At 34.0% G+C, this 14,462-nt stretch overlaps 2 protein-coding genes across 2 annotated transcripts; one reads left to right on the top strand and one right to left on the bottom strand.

Moving 5' to 3' along the window:
• The first annotated feature begins 2,705 nt into the window (after window positions 1–2,705).
• On the top strand, window positions 2,706–7,112 carry LOC139882519 (transcription factor bHLH140). The gene is made up of 6 exons (XM_071866825.1): window positions 2,706–2,763; window positions 2,865–2,986; window positions 3,212–4,095; window positions 4,583–5,198; window positions 5,616–5,786; window positions 6,667–7,112. Exons 1-6 carry the CDS (start codon window positions 2,730–2,732, stop codon window positions 6,988–6,990), a joined length of 2,151 nt encoding a protein of 716 aa, XP_071722926.1. The 5' UTR covers window positions 2,706–2,729; the 3' UTR covers window positions 6,991–7,112.
• Window positions 7,113–7,870: 758 nt separating this feature from the next.
• LOC139882511 (dnaJ protein ERDJ3A) lies at window positions 7,871–11,946 on the bottom strand. The gene is made up of 7 exons (XM_071866818.1): window positions 11,723–11,946; window positions 11,074–11,129; window positions 10,706–10,779; window positions 10,016–10,554; window positions 9,200–9,544; window positions 8,505–8,861; window positions 7,871–8,284 (listed from the first exon to the last, which is right to left on the bottom strand). Exons 1-7 carry the CDS (start codon window positions 11,819–11,821, stop codon window positions 7,997–7,999), a joined length of 1,758 nt encoding a protein of 585 aa, XP_071722919.1. The 5' UTR covers window positions 11,822–11,946; the 3' UTR covers window positions 7,871–7,996.
• Window positions 11,947–14,462: the final 2,516 nt, after the last annotated feature.

Below are 14,462 nucleotides of genomic sequence, written 5' to 3'. Positions count from 1 at the left end.
ACACTCGAATATACTTTATTATTATTAAACTTAAAATTAAAATTATAATTATAATTATAAATTTAAATTTAAATTGAAGAAGAATAAGAAAGAGTTGAAAAAAAATCGTCGAGCAAACTGGTGTATTTATAATACTTTTCCATTTACTGTAGCTCATGCGATCGCATGAGTTTTCAGTGTTTTTGCCATGCGATCGCATGGCCGCCTTTTCTGTTTTTGTTTGCTAGTTCGTCGACATCAAATAGTGTTTACTGTAGCAAATAGTGTTTACTGTAGCAAATAGTGTTCCACTGTAGCAAATAGTGTTTTACTGTAGCAAATAGTGTTTTACTGTAGCAAATCACTGTATCAAATAGTGTTTTCACTGTAGCACTGTAGCAAAATACGGTTTCACTGTAGCAAATAGTGTTTTACTGTAGCAAAGTAATTTTTACTGTAGAAAAGTCGTTTTTACTTGTACATATATATACATACATATAATTGTTCATGAATCGTCGAGAGTAGTCAAAGGTAATTGTATATATGTAACAGTTCTAAAATTTTGAGACTCAATCTAACAGACTTTGTTTAACGTGTTAAAATAATAAATCGTATAGAGAATTGGTTTAAATAAGTCAAAAATTTTCGGGTCATCACACCTATATACTAAAATGTAACACTTAATAAATAGTGAACTTTATGGTTTCTATAATTTTACAAAAACTTTCAATCTTCCGTAATTCAACCACAACCATTATTATAGTTTAACTTTACGTTTATTAAAAATCAAACAAATAACATTCTATTTACTAAGAATCAACCACATAACTTTTCACTTATTACAAATCGTTAATGTTGCTATTATTAATATAATTGTTATTGTTACGTTATTGTTATTATTTGATTTTTTTTTTACTTTGAGTTTTTTTACCCATTTCAGTTTATGTCATATGCTTCTATTTTTTATTTTTTTTTTTTTACTTTTCATAATCGAATTTAGCTAACGTTCTTCCGCCGAATCGCGAGGGCGCCACAACTAGTTATATCTAAAAGGTATAGCAAAAGTGAATAGTAAACCTCACAAGTTTAACAAACTACCCTCAATCTTTTACTTATTTACATTTTATTCTCAAAATATATAATAATTAACTTTATAGCTTTTCTAAATTTACCACAAACTTTTAACATTTTATACTTTAACCATTAAAGTTCTCATTAATTATAAATCGATCACATACTTATCTAAAAGGTATAGCAAAAGTGAATAGTAAACCTCACAAGTTTCACAAACTACCCCCAATCTTTTACTTATTTACATTTTAGCCTCAAAATATATAATAATTAACTTTATAGCTTTTATAAATTTACCACAAACTTTTAACATTTTATACTTTAACCATTAAACTTCTCATTATAAATCGACCACATACTTTATATACTACCTAATAGACAAAAACGATTAATAGTCACCAGGGGCGTTTTCGTCCTTTCACTTTTTTTCCCTTTTCCCACCTTTTTTTTCAAAAAAGCCCCCATAGTTTGTTCAAATATTAAAATCGACCCCCCAAAGTGTCAAATACTCATTTTCATAAAAAAAAAATTTAAATAAACTCCACCCAAATATTCAACGGGCCATATCTTCTCGCTCGCAACGAGTTAAATTTTTCTGACAACATCGTTAAACTCGAAAAATATTTAGGAGCACACTGTCACTAACTATACGCAAAACAGACGTTTTTTAAAAACGCTAAATATTTGAGGTACTTTTCATACACGTCGATTTTGCGTTAAATTTTTAAAAGTCGACAATTCCATAGTGAAACGCGGAGATGTACATATATTGTTAATTTAAAATAACATTTAAATCTTTCACGGATTATACCTTTTAGTTCGAATCGAATTGCGCTTCAACGATATCATCTTTAGCCACGAAATAATTTTACAAATTAAACGCAATATAATACATTGAAAACCGAACCCCGGCGCGAAGCGAGGGTTCGAACACTAGTTAACTCTATAATACGAAAAGACCACCGGGATTAGGTCGTTTGATCTCACCAAAACGACATACCATTCTCAACTTTCCATTTTACACCCCTCAACTTTCAAATCAAATGTAACTTTTCAGAATTACTTACGTTTTTACCCCCTCAACTTCGTCAGCTTTTCAAAATCACTTACGATTTTAACCCCTCAATTTTGGCACCAAATGTACCTTCTTAGGGATATCAAATGTAACTTTCAAAAAAACTCACCCAAATTTTTAACGAGCTGTATCTTCCTTCTCGATGCGAGTTAAATTTTTCCGCCATGATCGTTCAATTCAAAATAATTTTACGAACACAACACAACTAGCTATACGCGAAACGGTCATTTTTTAAAAAACGCTTTATATTTCGAGCTATCTTTCATACATACCACACCCACATCAACGCGTTTTTTATTCTGTAAACACATAACGCTACGTTAAATATGGGTATGCAACCCGAAAGACCCCGCCGCAGTGCGCAGTTCGATCCAGATCTTGTTAAAAACCAAATACACCTAAATCCTAATCAACTAAATGGAAGAAAAGAAAAAAAACATAAACCGAAATATATTCCTACATACAGCTTTTGGGGCTAAAATAAAAAAATATTATCTTCAAGGGAGATATCTTGAAAATTTGTTTACGAGTCATCCAACGGACGAATAGGCGAACTGGTAACTAAAGAAGAAAGACCTTCGTCGAAACTGATTGAATTCGCTTAATGGAAATCGACGATGAGATTATAGAATCTAAAGGTATCATCTTTTAACAATTTGAATCTTTTTACGAACCCATTTTGCTAATTCTTTTTTGATTTTTTATTATATATAAATGAAGTATTTTTATTTTACAACAGATGAAGAAAACAAGAGTAAACCGATAGTGGTGATATTAATTGGTGCACCTGGAAGTGGTAAATCCACATTCTGTGATCATGTTATGAAGGTTTCAACCCGACCCTGGGTCCGTGTTTGCCAGGTCCCTTCTCGTTCTATCTCTGATGCACTCCAAGTGTTTGATGAAATGCTTGACTGAATTTATGTATGATGAAATGCTCGACTACTATAAATTATGTTGATTCTTTGCTTATATGTAACCAGAAGTGGCAAGAAAGCTGTAGTTATCTTTGTTTCACTATGTTTTGTGTTTGTGTGATTGTTGATTTTACAAGGATAAGATCATGCTAAATGTGTACTGATGCAGGACATAATTGGGAACGGAAAAGCGGGAACAAAAGCGCAGTGTTTATCGATGTCCACTACGGCTTTAAAAGATGGAAAAAGCATACTAATTGACAGGTGCAATCTTGATAAAGAACAACGGGCTGATTTTGTTAAACTTAAAGAGTCTTACCAAGTCGACGTGCATGCGGTGGTTCTTGATCTTCCTGCAAAGCTTTGTATATCTCGTTCTGTAAAACGAACTGGGCATGAAGGAAACTTGCAAGGTGGAAAAGCTGCTGCTGTTGTGAATCGAATGCTGCAAAAGAAAGAATTACCTAAGTTGAATGAAGGGTTTACTCGAATAACTTTTTGTTATAATGAAAGTGATGTTCAAGCTGCCATGGATACTTATGGATCACTTTCTTCTTCGGATACCCTTCCGTCGGGTTGTTATGGAGAGAAAAAAACTGATAATAAGGCGCAAGTTGGAATTATGAAGTTTTTTAAAAAATTAGATGCTCCAAGTAAAGTAACATCTGATAAAACTGTCCCCGGACCATCAATTGAAACTACTAAAGAAAATTCTCTTATTAATGAAGGTCAAGACCAAAATGCGACCCGTCATTTAGATGGTATTCCAACTTTAGCATTTCCATCTATATCCACAGCGGATTTTCAGTTTGATATTGAAAAGGCATCTGAAATTATAGTAGAGACAGTTGCAGAGTTTGTAAATAAGATTGGAAACGGAAGGCTTGTTTTAGTTGATTTGTCTCGTGGATCAAAGATATTGTCTTTGGTGAAGAGTAAGGCTGCTATTAAGAATATTGACTCGAAAAAGTTTTTCACTTTTGTGGGGGATATTACTAAGCTTCGATCAGCAGGAGGCCTGCATTGCAATGTGATAGCCAATGCTGCTAACTGGTAAACTTTTACTTTTTGTTGTTGCTTGTAAATCAAGTGGTGTTCTTTTGCCATATTCTGTGGTTTACTGCATATCTTTCTAATTGCTGAAGACATGCTCTTAAAGACATGGCGATTAGTTTGCACTTATATATAAGAGAGGTGCCAATTTCAACCCATTTACTTATGATAGTGTTATCGGGGTTGTCCCCCCCCCCCCCCCCCCCCCCCCCCCCCCCCCCCCCCTGCGGTATAAGTACCGAATTTAGAAAAAGGTGGACGAGTCGAAGGTTAGGTGCCAATTTCAACCCATTTGCGCAATGTCTATTTATAATACATACAACTACCTAAACTTTATATTAAAACATTTGGATTTAGAAACCATTGTAAATCTATTGTTTAAAATGTCAAAAAATGGATATGAGTTTTTAGATTAATTCAACCTGATCTGGTCTGTTAGAGTTCGTGCTGAAATGACCCATTTCAACATGTTATTTAACCTGTGCAGGAGACTAAAACCTGGTGGTGGGGGTGTAAATGCTGCTATATACGAGGCTGCAGGTCCAGATCTTGATTATGAAACCAAGAAACGAGCTGGATCTCTTTCACCTGGAAAAGCAATTACAGTTCCTCTTCCTTCAACTTCTAGCTTGTTTTCTAAAGAGGGTGTAACACATGTCATACACGTGCTTGGCCCAAATATGAATCCAAAAAGGCCAAATTACCTAAAAGACGACTATAATGTGGGCTGCAGAGTTCTTCGTGAAGCGTACTCTTCACTGTTTGAAAATTTTGCATCTATTGTGATACCTCAAGAGAAATTATCTGATCAAGAAATTTCTAACTCTTGTCAGAAGGTTAGGAAAGAGGATGGTGGTACCTGTGTCGTTGAGAAAAACAAGAAATTTGAAGGATTTAGAGAAGAAAATGAATCAAAAAGGCTATGTTCGGGACAAGGGAAGGAAAATGCAACTACTATTGGAAAGACAGGGGGAAGCGTAAACAAGGATTGGGGATCATGGGCTCAAGCGCTTTACAACATGGCCATGTACCCGCAGAAACATAAGAATGATCTCATTGAAATTTCAGATGATGTTGTGGTTCTGAATGATGCTTACCCAAAGGTTATCTTCATCCCTTAACACTAGAGGTGGCAAAATGAGTGGGTTGGGTAATGGGTCATGACATTGGTGTAGGTCAGGCTAGGTTCAGCGTCATTGACCGTCCATTATTTTGTTCAAGTAATCCATGTGTCAAATATGATTGCGAAATTATAATAGTTCGTCAACAATGTAATTTTCTGATTAAAATGATTTTGAACTTTTTTGCGCCTTTAAATACACCTTTGGTGCACCGTTTGAATCATTTTCTTTATAACCAACTTTTTAATAGACCTGTTAGAGAGATAAAACATAACTTGAATCACAGGTCAAAATTGTTTCCAACACCACTCCATGCCCACTTCTTTCTTGTTCCTTTGGATGTTGGTACTTGATTGTGTAAATGTATATTTAAACTAAGAACCACATCGGCCTATTCAGGCACAAAAGCACCTTTTGGTGCTTGCGAGGATGGAGGGTCTTGATCGTCTTGCGGATGTACGTCAGGAACACCTTCCTATATTAAAAACAATGCATGCCGTGGGTTTAAAGTGGGCTGAGACATTTTTAAAGGAAAATGATTCATTAATATTTCGTCTTGGGTACCATTCGGTAAGTGGCACTTTCTTGCTTTTATTCAACCATCAACATTTTCTTTAGTGGCAACATATAGCAGGTCAAAAAAGGTTACTTTAAACAGGTCCAATGTAATAACCCGTCCCACATCGGCTACATATTGAAAGTATTGGTCCCTTATAAGCTTAGAGTTGTGGCTAATTAGTATTTCCCACCATGGTTTTAGTTGTTAACTTGGAGATACCCGATTAGTCCACCACTTTAGCTTATAAGGGGCGATTGTCTCTCGGGTTGCGACGGGCACTCGGCTCGTGCATCTCTTCGGGCCGCTTTGCGGGTCGTTTCATCTGGTACCAGAGCCATAGCACTCGGTTCGTGCATCTCCTGAGGTATCCTCACGGGGTGTGTCGAGCACGATGCTCGTACATCTCGTGGGGTATGGATCATGGATATTAAGAATGTTCCGGCCTGACGAGGACGTCAGGAATTTTAAGTGGGGAAGTTTGTAATAACCCGTCCCACATCGGCTACATATTGAAAGTATTGGTCCCTTATAAGCTTAGAGTTGTGGCTAATTAGTATCTCACACCATGGTTTTAGTTGTTAACTTGGAGATACCCGATTAGTCCACCGCTTTAGCTTATAAGGGGCGATTGTCTCTCGAGTTGCGACGGGCACTCGGTTCGTGCATCTTTTGGGGCCGATTCGAGGGTCGTTTCATCCAAAACATCTCTCTCCAAAATTTTATGTTTCTTTTAGCATTTGCAGTGGGTATTGATCTTTCCTTGAAAGTTCAAATGGCTTTTACATTTTAATGTTTTGGTTAATGTTTTGGTTATCTGTTTGTTTCATCTTGTATATATCTGAATTCTATTCTATATTTCTATAGCTTAATTTGGTACTCGTGTTTTCTTAGGCACCTTCAATGAGGCAACTACATCTTCATGTGATAAGTCAGGATTTTGATTCAAAACATCTCAAGAACAAGAAGCACTGGAACTCGTTCAATTCGGCCTTTTTCCGTGACTCAGAAGATGTAATTCAAGAAGTTAATGAACAGGGTAAACCAACATTAAACGATAATGAAAAATTCATGTCAATGGAGTTGAGATGCAACCGATGTAAAAGCGCTCATCCTAACATCCCTAAGCTCAAATCACATATCAGCATTTGCAGATCACCGTTTCCTGCTCATTTACTGCAAAATGGCCGCCTACTACATGCACCCATGAACCATTGATACTTGCTAGCATAAATATGCTTCAGCCTTGTTTTGCCATATATATGTTTAACGTAACGTGTTTTAAGTATGGAAATGTAAGCTTATGCTTTAAATTATTTAGTGATTATCAGTCATGTTGATAGACCGTGTTCATGGTTCGGGTAGAACCGAAAAAAATCGAGGACCGAGTAGGAACCGAACCGAAACCGAAATACCCGAGAATATTTGGTCCGGTCCTTGGTCCATATATTTTGATTATTTCGGGTTTCGGTCCGGTCCGGGTCATACCCGAAAAAACCATGGTTTCGGACCGGACCGATATATATGTACATAATCTTCTTCTCTAGATATATAACAACTATATATATATTGTAAAATTTGTACTAAATACAGATGCCTTAGTATGTATAGTAAATGGTCTTATATATACATGTTTTCTTCAGAGTTATTTTCTCCATAAATTAACATACCCCGTATAATTAATTTTCTTTGCTTCAATACTCGATCAAAAACTCCAAGGTTACTATATATCATCTCTTTTTTCAATACAATTGCGAATTACAATATACGATTTCTTAATACTATATTACATTTAATATGCATGTATCTTGAATTCTTCCTCATTAGATACACATTATGTTCATAGTAGGTTTTGAATAATCAAAACTTGTACGCGATAACAATTGTAATAGTTATTGTGATTGGGTACCTATTGTAAACAAAAACTATTCTATTAGTTATTAGCGTGATATAGTTATTTGAAGTTCTGATTACTATTTTTATTTTAAACTTGGATTAGTTTTATCTATATGTTAAGTTTTATCTATTATCAGCTCAACAAGCTGAACTTGATTTGCATTTAGTGCCAGATTTTCGATAAGGGAAAAGGCTTTCACTTACAACTTACTTTTCTTATATACAAAAATCTGTTTCTGTTATCTATTATTTCATTTTGTTAAAACGTACAAAGGGATCTATACTGTCATCTAAATATATTTCAATTAAAAGCAAATCCAAAAATGTTTCACTTAACAACAGGTTTTTGCCTGGTCTTACTAAACTGCACATCACCATTAAGAACTGAACCAATGAATTTTTCAACTTCCTCTGTGGTTATATCTCCTGTAAAGGCTGAAAACTTCGACTTGCGGGGTTTGTATGCTATCAAAAGCTTGTCTGATGATTTGAACCCTGATTTGTCAAATGCGTATAAGAAAGAAGATTGATGTGAAGCGTCCAAAAGAGCATAAGAAACTGAATCCCTTGGACCAGAAGCCGGGTTTTGTCTCCTCATGAGCGACATCTGCGACACCTGGATTCCCACATACAATACATTATTAACTAATGAAGAAAGGCAGTTATATGTCAAACCTAGTACTTTTCTAACCCCAATTTATATGGATTTTGTAGAAGTCAACCTAAAACATTAATCAACTTATATGGAAACTTAAATGAATCTGTCCATTCTTGATTATTATTTAAAAAAAAAAAAAAACTAATTAGGGAAAAAATATATAACATTAATAACTTACTGATGAGAGTATGCTATGGAGTTTTTCCCTTCCTTTGGAGGATCTAAAGACACCGATAATGCAAACGGGCGTTGATTCCCCACAGACGGCGTTAAAATTTGCGGCTGTCAACAAAGAAACCGAATCTTTATCTGAATCAGTAGGTGGTTTCTTACTCTGTGTTGTTGAAGCTATCTTCTTGTTCTTTTTCTCAAACGCTTCTAGTAATGAACTAAGATCCCTAATTGTCGATTTCATATCCTTTACATGGATCCCGTTTTTGAGAATCTGCTTCTCTCCATTTGATAGCCAACCAACTACAGCTGGAACTTCATCAACGCCTAGTTTTTTTGCTGTTGGATCATAAACATCTTGAACCTACAAAAACATTTTTGTAGAGTGGCTAAATGATTATCCAGCAAAAGAACTGTTGAATCAGCTAAACAATAACAAGAACATATTCAACAACTTTTCTAAACACTGCTCAAGGAACTTTTTGGGAAGGTTTAGTTAAGACTTCGGATTGCATATAGATTGAAAACTTAAACATGGCAATATCAACCCAATCAACTATACAATGAATCATATGGTTATATTTAGTCCCTAACAGGTCACCTGGTCTAAGATATTTAAGAACCAAACAGACAAAAAGTCCTCCTAAAAGAAAGCAAAAACTAAGAAAGCCTTCCCAAAATCAGTGCAGGTTGTAAAATTACCTGTGTATCATAAAAGACGAAACGTTTTCGGTACAAGCCACTAAGTGCACGCCATATAACAGGTGTATCTTTTTTAGTTGAAAGAAGTATCACTTTAGGTAAAGATTCTACAGTTGTGGAGGCTTGCGCCTCAAACTGGGCCAGCGTAACACGTTTTGAAAATCTTGGCAGATGATCTTGAACAAATGACTTCAAATCTTTGACAGTTACATCACCAGTGTACTCGATCAAGGATCCAGTTTCACTTGCTTTGTACGAATAAACATAGACTCGAGGTTTATTCCTTGGACGAATACCAAGTTCCTTGCACAGAGACGATTCTACTTCACAATTCACATTTCCAACCTGTAATTTCAGATGGAACCAAATGTTATTACAACCAAATTATAAGCCAAAAATTTAAAGGGGTGATCGGACTTGCATTTCAAAAGCGGTCAAGTAATACAAAATTTTCATGATCAAACAATCATTTGTAACTATATACTCCATAATACAATAAATAGAATTCTAAAGATGTTATCAATTATAAGCGCCGGATAATAAGATGTTTGAATGTTTGACAAATTCAAGATTATTTAGAGGAACAAATATACAAAATCACCATAAATGGCAATTTTTGAAAATAAGAAACGTTGTGTGAATAGTAAGTAAAAGCATATGATGTGAAATTTGGTAAAAACAGGTAATTTGTAGTACGGAACTGGTTATTTAAAACTTTTATAATCGGAGACTTCCAAGTAAATGTCGAGATAATAATGTAGTTCCAAAACACACATCCAAACACCACCTAAATAACACAACTGATAACATAATTACCTCTAGCGCTCCTTTCAGTGAACTAGAAACTTCATCTATAATCAATTCATAGTGTTGCTTCCCTTTCATTAAAGGTGCATAAGATAACAAAATCCAAGTGACCCCTTTATCAATTACTTCTTTCTTAAAAAACTCAGAATTAATCGACTTTAAGCTTTTAGTAGAACTCCTTGAACCCGGATGAGACCCGCCCGAATTACCAAAGCTCCCAAACTGATTCCCACCACCACTCATTCCACCCCCAAAAAAGTTTGAAAAAACATCACCTATATCAAAACCGAACGAACTCCCACTACTAGGTTTACTATTTCCACCGAAAGAAAATGAATACGATTTGGAACCACCACTTTGACCACCCATTGTTTGCCATTCATCAGGCGAGAATCTGAACCCACTTTGGCCTGGCCCACCACCACCACCGAAGAACGTATGTCCGCCACGGTTTCCACCTTCCTCACCACCAAATCCGGGACTCCCCCTTTCATCCCCAAACATATCATAATTTTTTCTCTTTTCTTCATCTGACAAAATATCGTATGCTGCCAAATAAGATGCAGAAACATAAAATGTCAATTATTAGACTAATAAAAGGTTGTGTAGATGCACACACAATCACCGCCTCGGTATTAATCTGTATACCATCAACCCTGAAACTAGTATGTTAATGTGTTGAGAGAGGAATCACCATACCGTTATTAATCTCAGCGAACTTCTCCTGGGCCCCCTTGTCTTTGTTCTTATCAGGATGATATTGAAGAGAAAGCCTACAAAAAGAATAATGAAAGAACATAAAAATTACTAAAACTGGTAGTAGACTGATATAGCATTCTAAACATATCGTTCTCATCAACATAATAGGAAACAAAATCATCTATTTAATAGTTTTCCTTGAAATGTATACATATATTTCAATGCATTTGAGTGACATGTATGTAATGTAATCAAATATAATGGTACAGAAGAGTACACCATAATATGAAAAACATAATAGCATCATCAAGTGATCATTGATAAATAGCAAAAGAACAATAGAATCAGAGTTATCCAAAAGAACATACTTGTGGAAAGCTTTCTGAATTTGCCTCTGACTTGCATCCTTTTCGACTCCTAGTACCTGTTAGTTCAAACAATGAACACGTACGATAACTGTCAGCGCTTCGTGACCAACGATAGTTAAGCGTTGATATTCTCAGCAATAGTGTACCAGAAAACTCTTTAGGTCAAGAAATAGTATGTGTAAATGTGTAATAAATCAAAATTAAAATCAAGATTATCAACATATATATCTTACCTTTCGCGGATTAAAGAAATCAAGACTGAATTGGACATATATAATATCAATTTGGTTTTCAATTTTAACGTCTAAACTTGAAATCTCATATAAAAAATGCAATATTTATACAAATCTTTTGATATGCTCAATAAGTTTATACCCAATTTTTTTTCTTCCTATTTTAGCATTAAACATCCAATTAGATAGTAATATCCACAACCATGTATATGTGAAAAACAATCTAGCTTTGATCAGCAGCTAAACCCTAAAAGATATAATCAGCGAAATAAACCCTAAATTTTATAATCATTATAAAAGATCATATATGCATACAACAATAAACCTCTAATTGATGTGCTTAAACACATCAACATTTTTTTATCACAAACGCATAATAAATTTAGGAAAAAAGAGATAGGAAACAGTATAATCACCTTGTAAGGATCGAGTGGTTTTGATTCTACTGAGATGAAAATTAACAACGAAAATACGATGATTATTGACGATAGGATACGATTATTGCAGTTCTTCATTGTAATTTTAAGACGATTAATCTAGATAAAGTTCGTCGAATTATTGTTTGTTGTTTTGAGTGTGTGTCTGCTTTGAGTTTAATTGAATTTATATTAATATTTAATTTAAATGTATAAATAAATTAGAATATATTGATTTATAGTTTCGTAATGCAGAAGAGGGCTGGTTATCCAGACTCCAGAGGGTTCCATGACGTTAAAGAAGAGAAGGAAACGTGGCGTTTGACTGTTGTTCCACGACTATCAACCAATAGGATTTCAGGATTTCAGGATTTGATACATGTCAGTATGTCACCTCATCACTCATCACTTAAAATTCATGATTTGAGAATGGTGACATACACTACCGTTTTTTATTCATACACACCTAATTGACTATTATACCCTTATTTATGTTTAGAATAATAATAAAAGCTGTAGAGATATAATTGTAACTTTATAGTACAAAAGTGTGTATGGATCAAAAAGTGGTGTGTGAGAATCACCTCCCTTTCAGAATACCTTGGCATACAACTTATCAAATTTTAATTTATGATTTTAACTACTTGTTGAACTCTCGCTTCGCGTCGGGGGTCAGTTTTCAATGTATTTTATTGCGTTTAGTTTGTAAAATTATTTCGTGACTAAAGAATGATGTCGTTGAAGCACAACTCGAGTCGAACTAAAAGGTATAACCCGTGAAAGATTTAAATATTATTTTAAATTAACAATATATATCCATCTCCCCGTTTAGCTATGTAATTATCGACTTTTAAAAATTTAACGCAAAATCAACGTGTATGAAAAGTACCCCAAATATTTAGCGTTTTTTAAAAAGCGTCCGTTTTGCGTATAGTTAGTGACATTGTGTTCCTAAAATTATTTCGAGTTTAAGGATGGTGTCGGAAAAATTTAACTCATTGCGAGCGAGAAGATATGACGCGTTGAATATTTGGTTGGAATTTATTTAAGATTTTTTTATGAAAATAGTTATTTGACACTTTACCCCCTGTTTGGGGGGTCGATTTGAATATTTGAAAAACGTGTGGGGTCTTTGTTGGTGTAGTGAAATTTAATTAGAATTATAAAAAAAAGGACGAAAATGCCCCTGGTTAATAATCTATTGGATAATATAGTAGTGAAATTTAATTAGAATTATAAAAAAATGAAAAGACGAAAATGCCCCTAGTTAATAATCTATTAGATAATATAGTAATAAGCTACACCTTGAGTCCCAAATTTATTGTGAAAAATATACACTTTAAGAAGAAGAAAAAAATGTCATACCCATTTTTTTTTTTTTTTTTTTTTTGTATATATTTCAATTTAACCTCTTACATTTTACTCATCTTTTTATCTTACGTGTATAATTCATGAACATATAATAACTTTATCACATTATTCTTTTCTATTTATAGAAATGAACAATTAATTTGTAACATTTAAGAAAAAAACTCCAGCGAACTACATAATTGAAATGAATGGAGCATGAGTATAATTTTTGTTTAGTACTACGTAAAATGTAAAGCTTATATAAAAATCATCGACTCTTGGAAAATTAAACTCTTAAAGTTATAGTTATAAAATTACTTATATATCCTTTATTATATTGGTTTGATTTGTGTCTTTCAAAACTATTCACAACAACAACTTTAGTAAACACTTACAAAAAATAATTAGCGTCAGCTTTCGTTCACACATCTTTAGAAATCATTACACTACTGTTAACGAACAAAATTTTAATAGCGCACTAAAAATTTAAGTTCGGATCATTTAATTATTACTCGGCTCGAGCTCGACTTTAACTCGATTAAAAGTATATTATAATTTCTGCAAATTCGAACTCGATTATATTTTCAATATTCATAATCGGACTCGATGTTCTTTTAAAGTAATTACTATTACTATTACTATTACTATATATACTAAAGATCAAAGTGGAATTGTGCATTCCTATTGGTCGGCTACTATTCATCAATAGTGTTCGACCGCTATTCACCCTTTTTTCGGATTCCTATTGGCCGAGCACTGTTCATCTTTTTAATTTTTATTTTTTTGCCTATTGTGTCTTTATCATTTGGAGAAAATTGATAGGATAATATATACATGAATACATACTCTCGCTATTACACGGTTTAAAATATATAATATTTTTTATTTTTATTTTTTTAGTTAAATCGATAGCACTTTTCAAGCAGCAGCGTGCGAACCCCACTTTTCTTGTTAACAAACAAATGCCAAAATAAATCTTAACATATGTTTGAGGCATGTAATTAAGCTCCAATTCGAGCTTGATAGCTCATTCAAAGTCTTAAAATATTATTTAATAGCTCGGCTCGTGACTTATGTTAAAAGCTCGAGATCGGCTCGTGTTAGACTCATTAAAAAGTTCGTTACTAAACTATGAATTTTTGAGAAGATGAACGTACAATGCTCTTCCGCTGTTAGAAAGAAATTTGATAGTATATGAGCGGGATTTTGAAAAGATAGCTATGTATATTTTGAAATTGAAAAAATATCACGGTTGGTCCCCAAACTTTGCACCAGAAATCATGATGGGACCTAAACTTTAAATTCATCACGTTTGGTCCCAACTTTTCAATTAAATACGCGTCTGGTCCCAGGATCTTAACAGCGTCAATTTCTCCATCCTTACCTCATG

Source organism: Rutidosis leptorrhynchoides, chromosome 1 (assembly GCF_046630445.1).
Source record: "Rutidosis leptorrhynchoides isolate AG116_Rl617_1_P2 chromosome 1, CSIRO_AGI_Rlap_v1, whole genome shotgun sequence".
Taxonomy (NCBI): domain Eukaryota; kingdom Viridiplantae; phylum Streptophyta; class Magnoliopsida; order Asterales; family Asteraceae; genus Rutidosis; species Rutidosis leptorrhynchoides.
The sequence above is the reverse complement of the archived record's forward strand: the minus strand, read 5'-3'. Positions and strand labels throughout refer to the sequence as shown.

Coding starts and splice junctions, on each gene's coding strand:
- LOC139882519 (XM_071866825.1), top strand. CDS start 2,730: ATGGAAATCGACGATGAGATTATAGAATCTAAAG. Junction 2,764..2,864: donor TGAGATTATAGAATCTAAAG/GTATCATCTTTT, acceptor ATTTTACAACAG/ATGAAGAAAACAAGAGTAAA. Junction 5,787..6,666: donor TTCGTCTTGGGTACCATTCG/GTAAGTGGCACT, acceptor GTGTTTTCTTAG/GCACCTTCAATGAGGCAACT.
- LOC139882511 (XM_071866818.1), bottom strand. CDS start 11,821: ATGAAGAACTGCAATAATCGTATCCTATCGTCAATAATCATCGTATTT. Junction 10,780..11,073: donor ATTCAGAAAGCTTTCCACAA/GTATGTTCTTTT, acceptor TTCTTTTTGTAG/GCTTTCTCTTCAATATCATC. Junction 8,285..8,504: donor TCCATAGCATACTCTCATCA/GTAAGTTATTAA, acceptor GTGGGAATCCAG/GTGTCGCAGATGTCGCTCAT.